The sequence below is a fragment of the Pezoporus flaviventris genome, unplaced genomic scaffold, assembly GCF_033815535.1.
Source record: "Pezoporus flaviventris isolate CSIRO_AGI_PZ_B2104156 unplaced genomic scaffold, CSIRO_AGI_Pfla_v1 ptg000001l, whole genome shotgun sequence".
Taxonomy (NCBI): domain Eukaryota; kingdom Metazoa; phylum Chordata; class Aves; order Psittaciformes; family Psittacidae; genus Pezoporus; species Pezoporus flaviventris.
This window is the reverse complement of record NW_026892549.1, coordinates 58,826,401-58,849,098: the sequence shown is the minus strand read 5'-3', so window position 1 is coordinate 58,849,098 and position 22,698 is coordinate 58,826,401. Positions and strand designations below refer to the sequence as shown.

Below are 22,698 nucleotides of genomic sequence, written 5' to 3'. Positions count from 1 at the left end.
TCTGATGGTGTCTGATGTTCTGGTTCATGTTCTTCATTTCTATGTAGAGTTGTAGTTTCAGATATGCAGCTGGTGACCGAACTTTATTTGTGATAAGGAAAAAGGGCCTATATGCAAGGCAATCCAGAAGTGTCAGCTCATCTCTCTACATAGCCTGCTTCCTGAGATAATGCTCCACTCCATTGCCCAGTGCTATATAGAAGCTGATAAGAAGTAGCTGGTCTCTTAGCTGTTGACTTGTCATGCTGCAAATCCGAGTAGAGTCCCTCGTACAACTGGTTCTGCAGCTCCACCTGCTGCTTGGCTTGAGTTGTGTTGGTACAACCCTGCTCCCAGACTTTGCGCTTCATGTGACTGCTGCTTTAGGCACCCTTTATTCTACAAGCTCTGGGTTCATTGCAGTATCATTGAATCCTGAAATGGATTGGGTTGGAAGAGACCTTAAAGCTCATCCAGTTCCTACCCCCTGCCACAGGCAGCAACACCTTCCACTAGAGCAGGTTGCTCCAAGCCCCTGTGTCCAACCTGGCCTTGAACACTGCCAGGGATGGGGCATAACACCTCTTGGGAATTTCCTCATTAAGCAGAAACTGTGAAAATGTTCTGTCTTTTGTTAATAAACATGTCAGAACTTGTTTTTCCGTGCTCAGGATGATAACCTGGGGTTCTGTGTGTGTTCATTCTTCTTTCAGGGGTAACTTATGTAAATGTGGATACCCTGAAAATCAGCACATAGAGGGCACTCAGATTAATACCAATGAAAAATGGAACTACAAGAAGCACACTAAGGAACTTCCTACTGATGCCTTTGGGGACATTCAGTTTGAAAACATGGGAAAAAGAGGAAAGGTAAGCGGGAGTATTGAGGGTATATGTCAGGCGCCTGTTGGGAGCACTGTATCCAGAGTCCTGAACCCTATGCCAGTGGAACTCTTGAAAAGCAGGGAAGGGGAAGACAAAGTTGATATTATTGTAATGGAAATGGAAGGTGTTAGGCTACAAAGGAAACAAGCTTCTTTCTCAAGCCCTGAATATAGGTAAGAAAGAATAATTTCTTCTGTTATTTGTTTCATAGGCTGGCGATGGGAGGGAAAAGAGGTTCTCTCTTTCCAGGCAGGGCAGAAGAATGGGGGGATGAGGTGGTTGCTTGCTTTTCCTAGTAGCTGGGTTTATTACAACTGGCCTGGAATACAATTGTAAAGGTCTTGGGCTAGGTGAATTAAATTTCAACTAGATCTGTGTCTCACTGGAATTCTGTACCCTGATTATGTCCGTGTGTGGTTACAGTGGCCAGTGTGTGGTCCCTGTCTATATGGAAATGTCATGGTGTTGAAGAGTAGCTTAGCACCCTTCTACCTATCTTTAGTGGTGAACCTAACAGGATAAGCTGAAGTACCTGAATGATCAAGCTCCTGATCAAGATACTTTGTTCCTGACTGTTTGACTTTAACACCACTACAAGGCTGGGGTTTTTGGGGAATACTGCACCTTTCCAGTGTGGACTAACTTATGCTTTAGAAATAAAATGATGTGAGGGTGTACACTAGTACAAGTCTTGGGTGAGGAGTATGTGTAACATGCTTTGCCTTCGAAGGTGCAGCAGGATCCAGGAGATGATAATCATAGGGTTTTCATATCTGTAGATGTGTAAGACCTCTCTTTGGAGGATCTGCACTGTTCAGTGCAGAAGCTGCACTTACCTGCTTACTACTCCATAAAGTCATTATTCATGCTTTGTAATGGCTTTACCATGGTGCAGCATGTCATCCAGTGTCTGCCTACAGAGCTTGTCAACCTATATTCCCTTCTTCCCCAGCTGTTCTGTGTGTTGGTCATTGCAGTCTGTGGGTGTACTGTGCTCCGTTCCATACAGTAGTATTTTAGGTCTTGGTCTGGCCACTCTGCAGGATGTTGTGCAGTGCTGGGACAGGTGTTCCACATCTTCCTATGGTAATTTTGTTTGGAAGGGCTCTGCAAGGTTTTCTAGCCAAATCTGTTGCTTAGAGGATATCCTCACAGACCATCTTGCTCAGCCCTATAACTGATTGAATATAGGGTGGAGATCCTACAGTGACAGTACATTCACTGGGAATCTAAGGGATCAGTGAAACTTCAGAGGTTTTATTCTGCTGGATTTTAATCTTTTCCTGTGTTTTTCCTTGGTGTGGGGACAGGAGTGGAGGGGTGGGAAGAAGTAAAGAGCTGGCATTGCTGTTTGTGATGATTTATAGTGGTACTGTATGAGGAGTCACATGTGGCTGAGCTCATCTGTCTCTTCTAAATGACTGGTATTTACCAACAGTGCAGCTTGCTTGAGACAATCAAAATAAATGAGGGAAATGAGAACATGCTATGTAAATTAATTGAGTTTGGTTTATGCAAAGTAGCAGAAATGAAGTATTTTGGTGTGAAAAAAAGACTGAGGGTTTTGAATCATGATTAAACCATATCCAAGTACTTCACATATTTCTTGATATGTCTCTTTTAGCTTCGTAGTACTTTGCTGTCGTTGCTGTGTACCTTTACTGAAAGGAGAAATAGCTTTCTCTATTGCCACATTTCAGAGTTCTCAAAGCTTAAATGTTCTTTCCTTACGCTGTGTTCCCCATTGCAAATCAGTTTGCTCATAGTTGTTTCAGGAGGACTCTCAAGGTCCATGTGCATGTTTCAAAGCATACTTTGTTCAAATACTGCAGATAAGTCTCCTAATTTATCCCATCAACACGCCAGCTGGAGTTACATCTCTGTTCTCCATTCTCATTCCCTATACTGTAAGGCATGTCTTAAAACATGGCAAAGTATTTTCTCTTTCTGTTATGCGCGATGGGGAGGATGTCAAACCCAAGGTAACCTAAGAACCGCCGACTATTATCAGTGAGGGATGGGAAGTTTTATACCCTGCATCATGTTTTTTAGGACAGATGAGTCCTAAAAGGCTCTGGACAGATCTATTGGGTATGAACAGACCAATCACATCTCAGCACTTTGTAAGTTCTGCCTAAATGCTCACTGTTTCTGCAGTGTAGCTCAGCTCCTGTAACATCCAAGAGCACTGCAGTTGCTGTCTTTTATGTTCTGGTACCCTCAAGCTGATAAATGCTTCTCTGAACACCTCTCTGAGTTCAGGTGCTGAAACACTTGGCATCGTCTGTGTTGGAGGGCTGGATCGGTCATGGTTGGTGTGCACCAGGAGATGGCACCGTTGTACCTCAGAGAAAGAAATTGCCTGCACTGGGGGGAGGTTCAGCTGCTTGAGTAGAGCCTTGCCAAGGACTTAAGCGTCAGACGTGTAGTTGCTAGTACCTTGTATGAAACTTAAGTGTAATTGAAGTGTGCTTTCAGTTATACACTGTGATGATGTATGAGGGAAGCTGTACAAGCAACTCGGCTGCAGCATCTTTTGTTTGGTACTTGCTTTATAGGGATGAAAACAGCATGTATAGATGAAAACAACATGTATAGATGAAAACGACATGTCGTTCAATTGGAAACCTTAATTGTTGGTGCAACAGAGGTAGTCATACAGGTTCAAGGTACTTTTTGCTCTGTAGTTAGAAATGCCTTCTAACTACAGAGCTAAGAGAATGTGCTGTGGGGATGGCCCTGTGGAGCACTTAATTCTGCTGGTAAGCTCTATGGGGGGAGAGGCCCTTCTCTCCTGAAAAACACCTAAAGCTTCATGTGGCTGATGCTTCTCAGAGCAGAAGCTGTGGGAGTCCCCTGGCTCTCCTGTGTAGCTGCTGGAGCCTGTTAGGCTTCCTCCATGATATGCTTTTCTGAGACACATGCAATAAGTACTCCTGGGAGCCTGTCCTGGAACACATCGATAGGCCCTTTCAGTGAAGTTAAATGTCTCTCAAGATATGAACATTTTCTTCTCACATACATTGCTCAAGCTTTACTACGTATTTAATGAAGTTATGGGTTATACTTAAGATGCTGTTGTGGGTATATGTTACAATAGGGACACCACGCACGTGGAGCCTGGAATTTATAGCTCATTCAATAAAGGCTTAGTAGTGTAATCAACATACAACTGTAATTATTAGATCACTTGGAACAATGCTACCACTAATCCATGATCTAAGCTATAATTAGCACTGGTACAGTTAAAATTGTTACACCATAAGATTCTTCAGTGTTATGTGCATCCTTCCAATGTTCCTCTGAACTCCAAGGTCAGTGCTCTTGCCTTCCTCTAGAGGAAGGTGGGCTGGATGTCTGGGGGAGATAAAGATGCTTTAGAAGAAGAAACGAAGACTTCATCACCTTTTGTCTGCTGGCTGTTGGCATAAGACTGTTCGTTAGAGAGCACCATGTTCCCAACTATCACTATTTACTTCTTGCTATGTTTGTTCTTTTCTCTCTCCCAAGTACATCCGTTTGTCATGCGACACAGACTCTGAAACACTCTATGATCTCATGACCCAGCACTGGCACCTGAAGACACCAAACCTTGTAATCTCTGTCACTGGGGGTGCAAAGAACTTTGCCCTCAAGCCCCGGATGCGCAAGATATTCAGCAGGCTGATCTACATCGCCCAGTCCAAAGGTAAAGACCTGCAGGTGTGCCTGCACAAATGTATTCCTGCATAATACTGTTGGAGAGGCAGCAGCTCAAAGGATCAAGCAGGGAAGCAGGGCATTCAATTTGTTTCTGCTTGGCTGGCACACTTGGGGCAAATGTGACCTAATGGTTTGGAAGTAACAGGGTTGAGAACTAGTCATGAGCTGCCCAGATAAAGTAAGGTGTGTAGCGTATCTTTTGTGTTTAACTGAAGAATAAATGACTCTTCTGAAGTCTTAAGAGGGATATGGGATGTTGTATCCTAAAGGTACTGCATTAGGAGGGTGGATGTTCCAGTGCATCTCTCCAGGCTTTTGGATGTTTTCTGCAGGGGCCTGGATTTTCACAGGAGGCACGCATTACGGGCTGATGAAGTACATCGGGGAGGTGGTCAGAGACAACACCATCAGTCGGAGCTCAGAGGAGAATGTGGTGGCTATTGGCATAGCAGCCTGGGGCATGATTTCCAACCGGGAAAGCCTGATCCGCAGTGGTGATACTGACGTAAGAACCATGTCTGGGTTGGTGGGAAGGGGGAGGCTTGGCCATTAGTTATACAGGTTATGTCCCTGACTGACTGCTGCTATCGTCTTAACAGTATCTGTGCTAGGCTGGTGCTGTCAGCCCTGAGATGTCTGAGCTCAGTGCTCAGTCAAGCTCTGCTTGTATGTCTGGGAAAGCAGAGCTCAGGAGAGTGCTTTCCAGTGTAGTGTTTGTGTAGAAGCACATCTCTGTGTACTTGAACAGGACTACTTTGTCCTCAGCAATTCAACCTGGGCCCAGCTTTTCTTCAGTGTATGTAGCAGTGAGACAAAACATCAGAAGTTCTTCCTAGAATAGGAGTAAACTAAACAGTTCTCACAGAATCCCAGGTTGTTTCGGGTTGGAAGGGACCTTAAAGCTCATCCAGTTTCAACCCCTGCCACGGGCAGGGACACCTTCCACTAGAGCAGGTTGCTCCAAGCCCTGTCCAACCTGGTCTTGACCACTAATGAGGAATAGTTGGTTGCTGGGGGGGTTCAGCTGCCACCAGCTTGTCCTTGAAGGCTTGTGCATGCTCTGCCCTTGGGTCTGTTAAAACAAACGCTGTGCTTGTGCTTCCAGGGGTACTACTTGGCGCACTACATAATGGATGATCTCAAGAGAGACCCTCTCTATTGCCTGGATAATAATCACACCCATCTCTTACTGGTTGATAATGGCACCCATGGACAGCCAGCGACAGAAGCCAAAGTACGAACTCAGTTAGAGAAGTACATTTCAGAGCGGGTTATCCCAGGTACGTGTGAATGGGAGGCTGCAGACTTCCTTCTCCTTAGTCCTTGCTTTGGGGCTGATGTACAGTAATTTCCTGGGGACAAAAGGGTAGTGATAGCATTGTTTGGATGCTGAGCTGGAAGAGATGTGGTAACTGCACACCCAGTGCTATTCAGAAAAATGCCCCTCCCTTTATCTTCCTTCCTTTATGTGATAGTAATCCTTTGTGAGACACAGCAAATGGTCTGGTTTAGCAATACAGCCTTCCCTCCTTTTCTGCTATCTGTTGGAAGCTTACCTTGGTGCTGAATTCCATGTAGCTGAAGCACAATAACTTGTTGCAGGAGCTGAAATAAGGCTTCTCTGAAGAAATCCATTTGTGAAATCCATCTGCAAACTGCTCCTGAATGATTTCAGGCCCTTCTTTGCCAAAATGGGTAAAAAATACCCAAAACCTTGAAAGGAAATTCTGAGTTAAAGAGGTTTTGGGGTTAGTTTTTACTGTGTACCTCAGCTGAAGCATCCTTGCTGTTAGTCATGATTAAGCACCCAGAATCATGACAAAAATTGGGATGTCTGTTAAACACTAGCTCATAGAGTTATGGGATTCCTCGCTTTCCTTTGCTATTGGAAGTGTGGAATCAGAGGTTCTGGCTTGGGATAAGAACCACAGCGTGGTCAAAGCAATAAGTAACTACAGTAAAATCACATTTGGGGGACTCTGGAGCTACTAAAAGTGATACCTGATAGGAGGAAACAATCACCTGTTGGAAGGGTGTCTGAAGAGAGCTGTGCAGAACATCAGGCAAAAATAACTCTCCATTGAAACCAGGAAGAACTGTTAATGGATTTGGCAAAATCAACAGTAATCCAGTAGTGAAGTGTTTGCATGAACTGCTTGTAAATCTGTCAGGAAAAAGGAGGTGTTCAAGCTGCATCAATGGGTTCACTCTTTTCCTTTCTTGCTTTTCTCTTGGCATGTTTCACAGAATCTAATTATGGTGGGAAGATTCCAATCGTGTGTTTTGCCCAAGGTGGAGGAAAAGAGACTTTGAAAGTAAGTTTATTTCTTTTACCCATTTCCAAGAGTGACAACCGGGACATTGCTTTAGGAGTTAAGAGAGGTTATGCCACAAGCACCTTTATCAAGTAGACAGTCCTGTTATTACTGAAGCTTGCCCAGCACTTGCTGTGGAAAGACTTGGCTTGCAATTGGATTGAAGTTTGTTTCAGTTAAGATTTTCTGTGCAAGAAGTTTCTGCCTCAGGCTGACATCCTTGGAAACTGTTGGCTGGGACAGTTCAGTTCTTCCATAGCAAATCCAGCATGGAAATGTTTCTCCTGTGTTAATTTGAGCAGCAGTCAGAAGTGTCTTTGTCAGTCATTTAGGTGTCAAGCTTTTTAGTACCATTTTGCCTGAACTTAGCTTTGGGAAAACTTGGCTTGCTCATGCTCAGTGGAGATGAGTGCTCCCTTGTGATACACAGGGAGGAGCTGTGCTGGAGATACTCTGGCTTTGAGCTTGCTTGAACTGCCTCATGGTTGCTGCTCCTGAGAACTGTGGTCTGCACCTACTTTAGGTGTAGGCAGCTGAGCAAGGCAGGAGGGCTCCTCTGACTCTGACCCTTCTAAGCCTAGAAAGGGAGGGAGCAGGCATCACCTTCAGATAGATGACAAGTTGGAAGAGGATGAACCTTGCAAGAGTGAAGGTGAGTGGCCTGCACAGAGAGGGGTTGTGACTGAGGGAGCAAAGGGACCTAGCAGCAGGGAATTCAAACCAAGGTCATGTGCAGTCAGGATGTGTGGGAAGGGCATGGTAACTGTGAGGATGAGATGGCTCTAATGAACAGCAAGAAGAGGAGCTGATGTAGCCTGGGCTGCAGGACTTTGAGAAAAAACTGGCAAATGGGCTGGAATTGCAAGAGGGTAGAATGCAGTGAAAAGAGTATGTCAGTGCTTGAGTCAATAAAACTGAAACAGGTGATATTTATGATCTTTTCTTTTGGGTGATCTTGGTACTACCTTTTGTGCCCAGAGCTATGCCCTTCAGATTGGCTTGTCAGATGATAATGGGAATTCAAAGGACATTCTTTGTAACTGCTTCACTGCTAAGATTAATCAATTACTCTGAACCAGGCCGTTATCCCAGCCTCCCTGTATGCTCCCTGGGTCTTTGGGTTCCATTCACATGATTAATTTCAGCTTTGCTCCCAGATAGATTGTAAGTGAATACAGATGCAGAGTTCAGTGTCTTAATCAGAGGTCCCAAGATGAAATGAAGCATCCATTCAGGTTTTAGAGCAAACCTGAAAATGAAATGTTAAATATGCCCTGCTCTGGACCATGGATTCCTGTTTTTCTCACCTAACTCTACAATCTCTAGTCTTTTTACTGAATAGTAATCTCCTAACACAGTCATGCTTCAAGTGATCACCTGTCCTTCTCTGGCTCCCTAGTCTATCAATGTGGCCATCAAGAGTAAGATTCCCTGTGTTGTGGTGGAAGGCTCTGGTCGGATTGCTGATGTTATTGCTAGCTTGATGGAGGCAGAAGGCACTCTTGCTTCTTCATGCGTCAAGGAGAGCTTGCTCAGGTATCTGCCTCGCACCATTTCAAGGCTCTCGGAAGAGGAGACTGAAAGCTGGATCAAATGGGTAAGTGTAGGCTACTTCAGGGAGCTGAAAGTGGGAGGATGATAGAGGAAACAGGAGGTCAGGAGCAGCTAGTGACTTCTAAATCAGTGATGTTGTTATCTGGTGATACACCTATAGGATGTGTGGGGCTCCTTGCCATGGTATATCCATAGAGATTCCAAAAAGAAAAATCCCAAACTCTTATAACTTACAGGGATTGGAACAAAAAGAGTGGGGACTGCAATCTTTTGGGTGGGCAGCACATGTCCAGGCACAGGAGAGCCAAAACCACATGGTTTGTCTGCTCCCTGGATGCTTGCTATTGCTCTGGAGCAATGTCTGCTGTAGGTGTCTATTGGCTGATGTGCTGGTTGGGGTTGCTATTTTGTGTGCTTTGTAAACGTGGAGAAACGGGCTGTTTGCTGAATCAGGCCTCACGCTGCTACATCCTGCTCAGAGACAAAGGGTTAGCGCTGCTACCTCATGGACTTTGATACTGGAGTGATTCTATTTTGGCATTCTTTCATTTGTTGCTAAAGTTCCCGTCTTCCTGCATCCCTTAAGATACTGATTTCCCTTCCAGAGTAGGAGTGGGATGTTTAGGACTAGAGGCTTACTTGGTCAGGATTTCACCACAGCAGCGTCCCTTTGCCATCTCCATCAGGACTTTGTTAGCAGTGACTTACTACACTGTGTACGTGGAATGAAGTTGAAGGTACAACACTGCATATACATCAGCAAAATCTTCTTTTACTCTTCCTTACCTCTTTGAGCAGAGGTAGTGCTTTCAGGATATAGTCACCCATATGGAACTGTTCATTACAAGAGTGTTTTCTGGAGACTGGGAAAACTGGAGAAGTAAGGAGAGCATCTGCTAGCTTAGGTTGCTTGTGTCAATCCTGATGTAACTCTCTGGCTACCTGACCTTCAGGACAACCTCATTTTAGATATGCTTCTGCAATCTTTAAAACATTGGAGTTCTTGATATTGAGGTGTTAGTTCCAAGAACTTCTCAGCTCAGTGAACAAGCCATTAACTTGAGCTAATTGACTTTCTCAGTTAACTGCCCAATGCTTTAGCTTGGCGTCTGATTTGGTTTTCCTCTCTTGGTTAATTTTCTCCTACCCACGCTCACAGTGGGGAGTCACTGAACATTCAAATCTCAGTTGAAGCTCATAGTGGGGGGTGGAAAAGGGAATATTGCATTTAAGGCCCCTTCTCTCAGTTTTCTGCACCCCAGCCTGTATTTTTTTTCATGACTGCGCCATTGTGACTTGTTTGCAGGCACCAGAGAGGAATTCAGACAGTGAAACATTTGTATTTTCTTTGATATAAACCAATCAAAGCTGCTGGAATTGAAGTCTGAACAGCTATTGAAGTTCAAGCAGCTGTTGTTTCTGGCAAGGCTCCACTCAAAATCTCTTGGTCAGAGCTTGGCAGAGTGAGTCCATGGGACAACCTGCAAGTTCCACTGGGGAACCTTCTCCATTTGCCCCTGTTACAAGCAACGGGCTTGGACTAGATCTCCAGAGCTATTTTCCAATCTCAGCAATTTTCTGCTTCTTTAATAAGAAACTTACAGCGAAAAGGGTAGGAATGGCCTTTTGCAGAGACAGTCCTGCAGAAACCACATCTGAACTTGCACTTTGAGCCTGGGGGCTGTGGCATCCAACCCCAAAGAGGAAGAACAGCCCCTGAGCCTCTGGTTTCCAGAAGGTTCCATTGCACCTGCACCATTGCACCTGCTCCATTGCTTCCCTGCACCAGCTCCATTGCCCTTCTCTGGCCCTGCTCCAGAACCTCAATGTCTCTTGTAATCTTGTTGAAGATCAATAATCTTGTCTAAGATTAACAAATTTGTAATAAGGTTGTAATAAGAGAAATAATCTTGTCCAAGATTAGTAAATCTTGAAATAATCTTGTCTAAGATTATTTGTTTTCTACATGCTCGAATGGAAGGAACATTATAAGGGCTGGTTATGTGAGAAGTGTCCTCTGTTTTTCACAAAGCACGAGGATGTAGAAACTGTTCTCTAACAAACAAGACCTTTATTGAAACTTATGCTGTTACAATCTGTTTTTTCTTGATGAGTAGTTTGTAATTACTGAGATTAGATCATTTTGGTTATGACATTCTGCATAGGCGATTCACAGTTCTTTGCTGTATGTTCAGAGGAGAATTAATCTTGTACTTTGGTGACTTGAAAATAAATCTTATAAGCTACTGCTATCTGCACTTGATTAAATTTTAACTGTACACGGCAATAGGACTGATGGGAAGCAGCTTTGCTGTGATGTGGTGGGAAATTTCCTTTAAAGAACAGCCAAGATTGCTTTGAAATGGAACTGTTGCTTTTTGTAGATCAAAGAAGTCCTTGAGAGCCCTCATTTATTGACAGTTATCAAAATAGAAGAAGCTGGAGATGAAATTGTGAGCAATGCCATCTCTTTCGCTCTCTACAAAGGCAAGTGATTGGTTCTCTGGTTTGGTTGTTGGTTGGTTTTCAGGGGGAGTTTCTTCTGTTAAATAAATGAAACAAAGATGGCTATTTGCTTTTTAGAACAGGTTTCCTTAAGCTTCTGACACGGTGTGGAGCTTGTCTTCATCTGGAGTGGTGTGGACAGGCTACAGCAGCATTATGGGATGTGTTAGTGCAGGTGAGATAGAGACACAGTCCAGATAATTGGGAAGGCATTTAGCAGAGCCTTTAGAATGCTGGTGTGACATCTCTGAGAGCAGCACACAAGTATGCAAGACAACAGGGAGTCGGGAAGCCAAGCAAAGGATCTTCTGTAGTTATACTGTTTATCCTGTAAATGGATTACTCGGCATCCTCCAATGTAAAAACAAGTATCTTCTGGTATATATGTTGATTATCCAATTCCAACCCCCTGCCATGGGCAGGGATACCTCAAACTCGACCATGTCACCCACGGCCCTGTCCACCCTGGAGCTTCTCGTGATGTTTCTTGCATAGGGCCCGACTGAGAGGAATTCCTGCAGAATTTCTTATGTGTAGGGGATGCAGGATACTGAGGAGCCTGAAAGATACATTGTGCTGATTGTGGTTAATGATGTGCTCTTTGCAGTTCATCTGTGGTCTATGTTGGACAATAGATATGCCTCTAAGTCGCCAGCATCTTCTAATACCCAGTTGGGAAGATGGGCATCAATCTGGGGAAAGACACTTGATATGGGTCTTGTCAGGTAGACTGTGAAAGCAGAGACAAACAAGTACACCAGGAAGCTCCTCTGCCTCTGTTTTTTTACCTGGAGGATTGTTTCTTCTCTGCAGCTTTCAGCACCAATGAACATGACAGGGATAACTGGAATGGGCAGCTGAAGCTGCTGCTGGAATGGAACCAGTTGGACCTGGCCAGTGATGAGATCTTCACTAATGACCGAAACTGGGAGGTACAGACCACTTCTGTCTGACTGTGTCATGTCAGAGACATGGGAAAGGGGAGCAGGGGGAAGAGGAACATCGTAACAGCAGCCACTATCTCAGCACCGTCTGAGGTTGATAAGTACAAGCGTCCATTCCTCCTTGCACTGACAACACTGACTGCAAAGGTTATCTGCCCATGCCAGAAGTACTTTAGGCCACTCAACAAAGGTAGTTTCATACAGAACAAACTGATTAAAATGTGGCAGCATGAAGGAAAATGTGGCAGGTAGCCACATGTGTCAGGCCCTTAGTAATCTTTACATGTCTCTCATGCTCCCTAATAGTTGCTTTTCCATTTCTTCCTAGTCTGCTGACCTACAGGATGTCATGTTCACAGCCCTAGTGAAAGACAGGCCCAAATTTGTCCGACTCTTCCTGGAAAATGGTTTGAATCTGAGGAAGTTCCTAACCACAGAGGTCCTTCGAGAGCTGTACACCAACAACTTCAGCAGCCTGGTTTTCAAGAACCTGCAGATCGCAAAGAACTCCTATAACGATGCACTCCTCACATTCGTGTGGAAGATGGTTGAAGACTTCCGAAGGGGTCTCAAAAGAGATGACAAAAATAGCAAGGATGAGATGGAGATACAGCTTTCAGTAAGTGATGAACAGGGATTAAAATTATCATAGAATCCCAGATTGGTTTGGGTTGGAAGGGACCTTTAAAGCTCATCCAGTTCCACCCCCCTGCCCTAGACAGGGACACCTTCCACTAGAGCAGGTTGATCCAAGCCCTGTCCAGCCTGGCCTTGTATCAGCCTTGTTTTACATTTAATATACTGTCCCATTTTACAAGTGCATGTAAGGGTCATTTAAGCACAATAAAAATGGGTGAGTTTGGGTGTTGAGTTGAAGTATTTCCTATTGGAGCAATCAATGCTCTAGTTATAATTTATACCAGTGTCAATCCAGAGGCTGATACAGAGGTGCCAGGTGAGCATGAGGAATTTGCACTCATAGTTTAGTACAGACTCTAGTATCTTAAACCTTGCTTGTTGCAGGAGTGTCCTTTTGCACTTCATGTAATATAACCTAAGTGTGTGATAAGTGCTAGATAGCCAAAAGAGAGGATCAATGGGATCTGGCTGTAAAAGCAAGGAAGTATGAAAGCAGGAGAGTGGCAGCCTAGGATTTGCTCCTGTTAAGAACAGTTTGGTGAGCCTGGGTCTGAGGAGTTGTTGCTCTTTCTTTCAGGATGAGTGTCCTATCACAAGGCACCCATTGCAAGCTCTGTTTATTTGGTCAGTTCTTCAGAACAAGAAAGAGTTGTCTAAAGTCATCTGGGAGCAAGTAAGTTGAGTTCTCCTCTATCCCTCTTAGCAAACAGCACAGTGGTGTTCCTTGTCTTTGGTTTATAGGCCTTTGAAGGCTCTGGATCCATCTTCAAACACAAAACTAGAGGAGATAATTTCTAGCTGACTCTGTAAGTAGGTTTGATATTGTCAATTTTGTGTTTGAGTGTGGATTTCCTTTGGATGACATTTTCCCAATGTCATGTTTGAATCAGCAGTCCAAGCTAGTATTTACCTATAGCTCTGTGTTCTTGTCTGTGCTCAAACTTGGATGCAGACCTCCCACCCATTCCACACTATGGATGTGTTCTGATTCCAGGTATTTGATTTAAATCAATTTCTAATCTTGATTAGGCACTACATTTACTGTATTAAATACATATTTTCAGTCTGAAAATGCGAGGCTAATGCAAGCAAAGCTAATGGATGCTCCTGATCGCATTGGTCTTCATGTCTGAAACTGTTTCTTCCCTGTACAAGTGACTGCATGTGTCCAAAACAAAGTGCTTCTTCCCTGCACATGTAGATGGAATGGAATGGACTAATGTAGTCCATTAGGGCAGTTCTGGGTACACCTAACTAGTCCAGCTGGGTGCACAGTGGAATTCGTAGTGTAGCTTGTGACAAAGCAGACCCAATTTTGTGACTCTTCAGCTGGAGATACTGATATCAGCAAAGCTGATGCTTAACTGTTGAACACAAGACCTTTTCCAGTTGCTCACAGTGCTATTATCAAGTCAGATAGCTATCCTTAGTTTTGTGGGACACGATCTTCCTTTGCCAGTCTTGACTGGGAATTGAGCAGCTGCAAAGAAAGGAGTATGGCTTTAAAGACTCTGTCACATTCCCTTTGCAGAGGGCTTTGCATGACTGAACTCTCTCTCCATAGACCAGAGGCTGCACTTTGGCAGCCCTTGGGGCCAGTAAGCTCCTCAAAAGCATGGCAAAGGTGAAGAATGATATAAATGCTGCTGGGGAGTCTGAGGAACTTGCTAATGAGTATGAAACAAGAGCAGTAGGTAAGTACCTTCCTTAAGTCCTTTAGAAATGTAATATGAGGGGGCAGAGATCAGGAAAACAACTTGTTTTAATGCTCTCCAGGTCTGGTGCTTTATCAGTGGTTGCATAGTGCTGGTTTGATTTTGTGCAGGGCAAAATTGATAACCCTGCTTGTTTTGTTCAGCAAAAATGCTGAACTTTGCCTGAAATGCTGCCTAGAAATCCAGCCTGGATGTTAAAGAAGAGAAATGGCATCTCCAAAGGAAGTAGAAAGAAAGCTTTATTTAGAAAACTAGATATCCAACATTAAATGCTTCCTTTTAATGTGTTTTTACTGCTTGGAAATCTCTTCCACACCATCTGTTCCGAGCAGAAACTGTGTGTCCTGTCTGAACAGCTTGTCTCTAAGAGTGGGCGTTGTGGGGGAAGGTTTGGGTAGAGAATTTCTTTCCCTGGGAAGAAAAGCTACCTACCTTTAATGGCAGGGTTGCCAGAAATAGGAGAATATAGAGTAAGAGAAGTTTTCTGTGTGAGTGCTGGTAATTTCAGGTTGAGAAAAGCCACCTTTCAGGTATTATTTGGGGGAGTGAGAAGAAATGGCAGTAAAAAAGTGTATTGAATTCCTCAATTCTGAGCTGCAAAGTCATCATATACCTTCCTTATTCTGGGAAGTAATATTGTTGGTAATCGATAATTCAGAGCTATCTGAGGTTTTGGTATCTTTTTTCTTCTATATAACCTTCAGTTTCCCCATTTGCAAGTGATTCAGAATGGAGCTCTGCATCTCCTGGGCTTGAGTGGCCAGTAGCTTCTTATTTAATGGGGGTGATGGGTGACAGGAGAGCAGGGGGATGTTCTTTTGCTTTAGCACTTCCATTTTCTGGAGCAATAATGCTGATGTTTCCTCAGTGTCCAGTTATTCTGCAAGTTATTCAGAGAACCATGCTAATGAAAACCAGATACCATAGCAGGGATCCATTTGTAGCACCCACAACTTACAAAGCCAAGCTTATCTGTGGTGAACCCTGTGGTGCAGGACCTGGGTTCCTAAACTCGTAGGGAGATACAACAGGGTGTTTCCTCTGGGGCTGTGTTGCAGGTTATGGCCTTGTTCTCTTGCATGGTGCAGAAAACAGTGGATCTCTGTAACTGCTTTGCTGCCCAGCAATTTGCTGTCACCACCATACATCAGATTAGGTGACAGGTAAACTGTAGTAGTCCTGCAGGTTCAATACGAAGCCATAGAAATGTTGCTGGAAACAGCTTCTGGAAGTCTCAGGTGCAATCTTGTTGTTGAGGTGGTGTTGTCCCCAGGAATAGATCTGTTCAGTCATGGCTTCATTTAGCCAAATCTTGGAAATCACAGAATCACAGAATGGTTTGGGTTTGGTGGGACCTTCAAAGCTCATCCAGTTCCAACCCCCCTGCAATGAGCAGGGACACCTTCCACTAAATCAGGTTGCCCAGAACCACATCCAGCCTGGCCTTGAATGTCTCCAGGGATGGAGCATCCACCACCTCTCTGGACAGCCTGTGCCAGGTTTTACCAGTCTCATTGTACAAAACTCCTTCCTTACATCAGCCTGAATCCCCCCTCTTTTAGTTTAAAACCATCATGCCTCGTCCTGTCATAACAGGCCATGTTAAAAAGCCTTTTCCCATCTTTCTTACAGGCTCCTTTTCCAAACTGAAAGGTCACAATAGTCTCCACAGATGGATATTGGTTTATTGCTCCTAAAAGCAGACCATGTTTGTTCTTTTTCTGGGCTAGTGGAGACTAGATTGGCCTGTTGAACTTAAGCTTGATTTGAGTGTACATGTCAGCAAAGCTATTTCACCATTCACTGAGGGGTGGCTCGAGGCCACACTGAAAATATCTTGCTTGTTACCAGAAAGTATCTCCTCCTTCACAAGGCAAAAACTGCTTCAGTAGATTTTCCTAAAGCTATATACATCCCTCAGGCCTTGATTATTTAGCAAGACACTGTGAATAACACATCCCATTGAAGTCTGTCTATCAAGATCTGTCTGCATATTGCAGGGTATGTGATAACACCAGCCAAAAGCATTGCTGTGTGTGTACATCCTTGCTGTTATGGTGATGCAGCTGTTTGAAATGCCTGGGGAAATGTGCTGTTGGAGAGAAGTGCTTCTAGTGAAGGTTGCTGTGTTTTAGGAGAGGCTGGATCACTCTTGAGGGCAGTTGTGCTGTCACAGATAAACCAATACGGAGCGGTGCCTTTGAGTGGGAAACATCCAGAGCTGGAAAGAGAAATATTTTTACTCTAAATGCATGTTAGTGGCAAAAATCTATGGGCAGAATAAGATGACTGGGGCTGTTCTAAACTCAACTATATTTGTAGTGCATTTCCCAGTGAAAAAGATTAAGGTTCTGACCTTGTTCAACCTTACTGTTAATATGGGACTACTGAGACTGACTAGGTCATTAAAATCATAGAATGGTTTTGGCTGGAAGGGAACTTCAAAGGTCATCTAGTCCAACCCCCCTGCAATGAGCAGGTACATCTTCAACTTGATCAGGTTGCTCACAGCCACATCCAGCCTGGCCTTAGATCAATGCTAAATGAATGAGAAGATGAAACAAGCAGATATACTGAGTCATTTGAGTAGGAGAAGTTCCTATTTCTCACTCAATTTTTAGCAGCTCAATTTGGGCTGGTTTAGTATTTCAGTTTTCCATCCAGACGTGAATTCTTCATACATGAAAGTGGGGTTGTAAAGCAACACACAACCTGTTCTACCATGCTGAAAGTGCGGCAAGAGTTCTTGTGTCTGCATGCTTTAGTATTATGAACATTACACTTTGGAAATCACTGAAGACAATTGCACCCAAGTTGGTGGGAAATTGAATCTGAGCACAGAGCTCAGTGTGGGGCTGCCTCTTCCCTCTAGAGTTGTTCACTGAGTGCTACAGCAATGACGAAGATCTGGCTGAGCAGCTGATGACTTACTCCTGTGAAGCCTGGGGAGGGAGCAATTGTCTGAAACTAGCAGTGGAAGCTAGAGACCAGCAGTTCATCGCACAGCCAGGAGTGCAGGTAACGGCACAGAAAGGAAGGTGCATCGATTACTGTAACTCTGAATACCTTAAAAATACCCTTCTTTGGAAATAGAAGGTGGCTGATTTGCCCACAAATGCTAAGTCAGGAGAGGAAGAGCTGATGAAGAGCTGTAAATCACGATGAGGTGGATGATAAAGACCACCTGAAGTGACTTCTCCCTTGCACAGCTTTGTGTCTGCATAGTGTGGATGTGCTACCCACTGTGAAGTACCTTATACATCAGATCAAACCTCATTTTTAACCCCTCATTGTGTAGGCTGTAGATGGCTGGACTGAGGAACCAGCACACTGTTAGTAACACCAAGCTTGCTGTATTTTTGAAACAGGAATCCCAGGTATTTTGATTGAAATCTCAATGATTTGTTTTTTTTTTTTTCCTAAATCTAATAGCATTCCCAGGTTATTTTGTTGCTGTTAGAACAAATGAGGATATTTTCTTTTTCCCTACAGAATTTCCTTTCCAAGCAGTGGTATGGAGAGATTTCAAGAGATACTAATAACTGGAAGATTATACTGTGTCTGTTCTTTTTCCCTTTAATAGGCTGTGGCTTCATCTCATTCAGGTAATCAACTGGCTTCTCATTATGAGAAGCAATACAAGTCAGTCATAGAAACGTGGGGCAGTTCCGGTCAGAAGGGACCTCTGGAGATGATCCAGTCCAACCCCTTTCTCAAAGCAGGGTCAGCTGGAGCAGGTTGCCCAGGATTGTGTCCAGTTGAGGTTTGAGTATCTCCGAGGATGGATACTCTAAATCCACTGTGGAGAACCTGCTTCGGTGTTCAGTCACTCTCAAACAGATATTTAATAGCTGAATAGAATTTTGACAGATCATATCCTCACTCTGCTCTGGAGTTAAGATGTGCCAGTTTCACTGCATGCCTGAAGTCAGAGCATGCATTCACCTTGAAAGTAATGCCCTATTCTAGACATTGAGCCTTTCTCATTTTCACTTTGATGAAGAACAGAAATGTTTCCAGGTGTAAAAGCTCTGCTTTGACACCTTTTCCCTCTTTCAATTCCTCAGGAAAAAGCCTGTGGAGAAGAGTAAGAAACTCTTTCTGTATTATGTGTCTTTCTTCACCTCCCCCTTTGTGGTCTTCTCCTGGAATGTCATCTTCTACATCGCTTTCCTGTTACTCTTCGCCTACGTGTTGCTTATGGATTTCCAGAAGGAACCTACCGCCCTGGAGATCATCCTTTACGTCCTGGTCTTCATTCTGCTTTGTGATGAAGTGAGACAAGTAGGCAGTGCTTGCAACCCAAAACCATTTAGTGCTAGATTAAAAAGTTAAATTAAACCCAAAAATACTTAGTGCCTTGTGGTTTTTACCCTCCTAGTAGCGTGAGGAAGTGCAGGCTGCTTCGGAGTTAAAGGGGAACCACTTCTTGGTAGATATGTTCAGGCAACTCAAGGCACAGTTAACTTCTTTTTTAACCCTCCTATTTGTGTCCCAATAGCTGCAGAGTCCATGCACCGAGAGGAATTTGTATTGACTTTGAAGCTGTGTGGATTAAACTGATGCCAGTGGAGATATTTCTCAGGAATGCTTGGCTTCGATTTCCAAAGCAGTTGAGATCAGGAAGTTAGATTTAACACATTTATCTTGGTGCATACCTCTAGATCAAATGATTTCTGCCTCTTCAGAAGAGAAAGGATGTGTGGTTTCAGTGCAGAGCTGCTTTCCCATTGTCCTGTAAGGCAGTCTCCATATGAGTGTTTTTGGATCAGACCACCCTGCAATAACATTTCTTACATTGAGATCAAATGACATTGCTGAGTGTTGATGTTATTGTGCTTAACTTGCTGTGTGGTCTTTTTCCTTTCCAGTAGTCAAGGTGGTGGGTACCCTGGTTAAGGCAGCTTTCTTTGCTAAGGAAAATGGGGGAAAAAGTCAAAGACTGTTGCAATGAGAACACCAATGGAGTGTTGTTTCTGCTGATTTAGGCTCTGTCTCTGGATCTGTCACTGCACTTCCTGTGTGCACCCAGCAAAAGTCCTGGGGAAAACCTTAGGGATAGAACCCTTTTTTTCCTCCCAGTGTCACTATTTGTCAGTACCCTGAGCAGGTAGAACAGCTTCAGATCCCAGGAATCCCATTAGTTGGTGGCCAAACTTTTGTTGGCCAAAGTTTGATTGTGGGAGTCAAAACAGAGATTTTTATTGAGGGTTTAAAGTTATCTTAAGCCTATTTTGGATTCAAACCTATCTTGCTAAGGGGCAAGATGCAGGGCAATGTCCCAGTAAGAGTGATGTTGCCTGGAGTCACGCTGTAGCTGCTGCAGTCAGGTAACTGGGGAGGAATCAGCCCTCTGATTAGAGTGGTGTCTGCGGGAGTGACAGCTAGACGTGGTTCCAAATGTAAAACAGGTTGTGTCACTGTTCAGGGGGACTGAGCTGTATCTGAATCATAAGGCACTGACTGGCTCAGCCCTGTTTTCACTTCTGATGGAAGTTCTAAGGGAATTTTAACTAGCTGGAGCTACTTTCTCATGTCCTGTTTAGAGCTGTCATGACAATAATGAAATGGGAGATGCCTTTTTCCTGCTCTCTTCTTAGCCGCATGGATGTAGCCTCCAGTGAGGTGATTGGGAAAACTTACAGGATGTGCAGGAAAGCCCTGTTTTCTCAAATGGAGAAGGAGTCTGGACCAAACCTCCATGCACATTAAGCTTTTAGCAATGGCAAGTGCTTGATATTTGAAGGACTGAACAGCACTGCAGCCCTGATTGTTCTCATCTCCTTACACACACCTACCTTGGCTTTATCTCTGTTTCTGCTTTAGACCAAAATCTCTTTCCTCCACCCACAATTGTGTCCTTAATAGAAGAGGGATCAGGCTTAAACTTGCTGCATTTAATACAGCTGTGGTGCAGCGATATACTTACTGCTTTGTGAAGGACATTTGGACCAGATGCATCCAGCTGTTCATACAAAACTGCTCGCTGCCATTTATAGCAAGACAACTTATGTTTGATTTAGGGGGTTACTAAACAGAGACAACCCAAAGCCATTGGTGTCAGAAATGCTGTCCCTACTCAGTGCACAGCCTCTGGTAGCTTCAGTAGTAAGAAAGGTGTGTGTGAGTCTCAAGATGCTGAAATAGTGTCTGGTAATACCTTGAGCCTGACACCCTAGTCACTTCCACGGCTGTCCATTTTTAGCAGTGGATCCCATTGTGTGAACACAATGCAACAGTTGTGCAACTGGAATAGCAAAGTGACAGTTCCAGAGGCTCACTGCTTATAGAGTCAGTACTCTACTAAGCTTTGATTTCAATGGAAATTAAAAGAATTAGGATCAGGGACTTAGTCTATTTCTTCAGGCCTGGCAGAGGTTTCTCCTACTTAAGCTACTTGTCTTAATTAGTCCCCTCTGAATTGGATCCAGAAGTTGCCCAATCTTTTGGTCCAGGGTGCAGTACCAATCAGACTGAGAATGGGGAGAGATTTCCACTAGACTTGCAATTCAGAAATAGGAAGTCAGGTAATGGAAAGAATAAATGTAATACCTAGCAGCAGTTTGCTGACCATGACATGATCCACGATGAGCTCAAATGGTGTACACATGTGAGCACCAAGTACATCAATCTCAGCTCTTGTCAGAACTGGTTCTTCCTCTCCCCATTCAGAAGCACCCATGTGGTTGTGTTATGTCCTCTGAGCACAGTAACCTGCACTGTGGTGTAATGTATCACCCATGTGCTTAACTGCTCCCAGTGCAAGAGCAGTAGTAACTTAGGACATCCAGGTTAAGGAGTTCTAAACACACAAAATCTTGACCAGTAGTCTTACTAGAATTTAACAGTGACAATATGTTTTCAATGACCATGATTTCTGGCATTCCTGGGTAGATTAAACTCCCTCTTTTAGGGAAAGTTAAAAACAATCTGATCTCTCCTGTACCTGTTATGTGTGACAGAAAATCAAATGGGCAAGGAAACAATCCTTCCTATTGCAGTGAGTGGAGTATTTACCCATGAGGATGTCCAGTGGGGAGAGATAGGGAAAGAAGGATGAGCTCCCTCCCTGCTGGCCAGTGCTCTATAGTCATTACTTTCTGCTCTTTTTCCTTCCCAGTGGTACATGAATGGCAGTAAGTATTTCTCAGATCTGTGGAATGTTATGGATACACTGGCAATCTTCTACTTCATAGCAGGGATTGTGTTCAGGTGAGTAGTGTCTTTTCTTGTGGCTATGTTATGCTTTGCTTCCTTTCTGGGTTTTGATTACAATCTGTAATGAGATTTTGGGAAGTGATGTGTTCATGAAGCTCCCTCTTCTTTTTGAAGACCATAAATACTGCCAAGTCTTGACTCTAAAGCTGTAAAAGCAAATACAGAGAGTAAAGTCATTAGGGAACATCTGCATGTGCTGGTTTTTATTCTATGTTTAATGGAAGTTGAGTCTATCCCTGGACTCAAAGATGGCTTTTCTAAGCTCAGATCTTTCTGGCCAGCAGGACAGACCTTCTTAATGCTTAGGTTTGGATGAGCATGTTTAGAAGAGTATGACTGAAGTAAACTTAGGTTTCATGACACTGCCTTCAAGCCTGGCTGTATAGACTGTATCAGAGTTGCAGGATGAGATGCTTAATAGCTGAGAGAGTCAGAAGTTCTTTGGGATTTTCCATGACTCTTCTTCCTGACTATTGAGTGTGGCAATCTGGACTCTTTGAGCTTTAGTGTGTTGTATGTAAGGAGACTGTAGTTGTACTCACAGCAGTCTAACAGCATATCAATAGCTCATGTAAGCTGTTTTACATGAATGGGTGAGTTAACAACCATGACAAGGGAACGATGGAAACAGGGTTTACAGTGTAATTGTGCAGCCAATGTAAATTACTAAATTGTGTGATTTAGTTTTTGTTGTCTCTGTGCAGGAGAGTGCTCATTGCACTGATGTGTTTGGAGGGCTGTGGGAGCAAAGGTACAAGATTTCTATGCTGATCCTAGTTTTAGAGGGGTAGAGGAGACCCAGCAGCAATGTAGTTAAGATAGGAAGGGTGTAAACATGTTGTACATTAACCAGTGCCATCAGGTGGGAGTGGGTGGCAGAGCATGGGGCCCTTGGTAGCTGTGCTGTGTTTTCCAGTTACTCATTTTCCACTCCTCCTTTCAGTGTATTTATGTCTGACTTCTTCATGCTTTACACAATGCTTCTCTTCATTCTCTTTTGCTGTCTCCATCAGGCTTCACTCCGATGAAAGCTCTTGGTATTCTGGGAGAGTCATTTTCTGTTTGGACTACATAGTTTTTACTCTGAGGCTGATCCATATTTTCACAGTTAGCAGAAATCTAGGACCCAAAATCATTATGCTGCAGAGGATGGTAAGATTCTGGCAGCTCTTCAAGAGAGTCTGAATAAATGATGTGACACCTTTTCTTTTGCTCCTCAAAAGTGAAAATTGCCACTGTTCT

General features: G+C 43.8%; 1 protein-coding gene across 13 annotated transcripts in view; it reads left to right on the top strand.

Moving 5' to 3' along the window:
- TRPM8 (transient receptor potential cation channel subfamily M member 8) overlaps window positions 1-22,698 on the top strand; it is a 50,349-nt gene that overhangs the window by 14,088 nt on the left and 13,563 nt on the right. For 2 of the 13 annotated variants that reach the window (XR_009744461.1, XM_061459726.1), the window contains exons 4-19: window positions 693-849; window positions 4,375-4,552; window positions 4,899-5,071; window positions 5,672-5,846; window positions 6,814-6,881; window positions 8,281-8,478; window positions 10,820-10,922; window positions 11,754-11,872; window positions 12,213-12,503; window positions 13,101-13,196; window positions 14,088-14,217; window positions 17,111-17,256; window positions 17,731-17,843; window positions 18,306-18,522; window positions 21,359-21,450; window positions 22,470-22,608. Coding sequence is in view for 12 of the 13 variants with exons in the window: in XM_061459726.1 (XP_061315710.1) it covers window positions 693-849; window positions 4,375-4,552; window positions 4,899-5,071; window positions 5,672-5,846; window positions 6,814-6,881; window positions 8,281-8,478; window positions 10,820-10,922; window positions 11,754-11,872; window positions 12,213-12,503; window positions 13,101-13,196; window positions 14,088-14,217; window positions 17,111-17,256; window positions 17,731-17,843; window positions 18,306-18,522; window positions 21,359-21,450; window positions 22,470-22,608 (2,395 nt within the window). In the remaining variant the exon portion in view is untranslated. The other 11 variants (XM_061459746.1, XM_061459736.1, XM_061459767.1 and 8 more) reach the window with 11 other exon arrangements.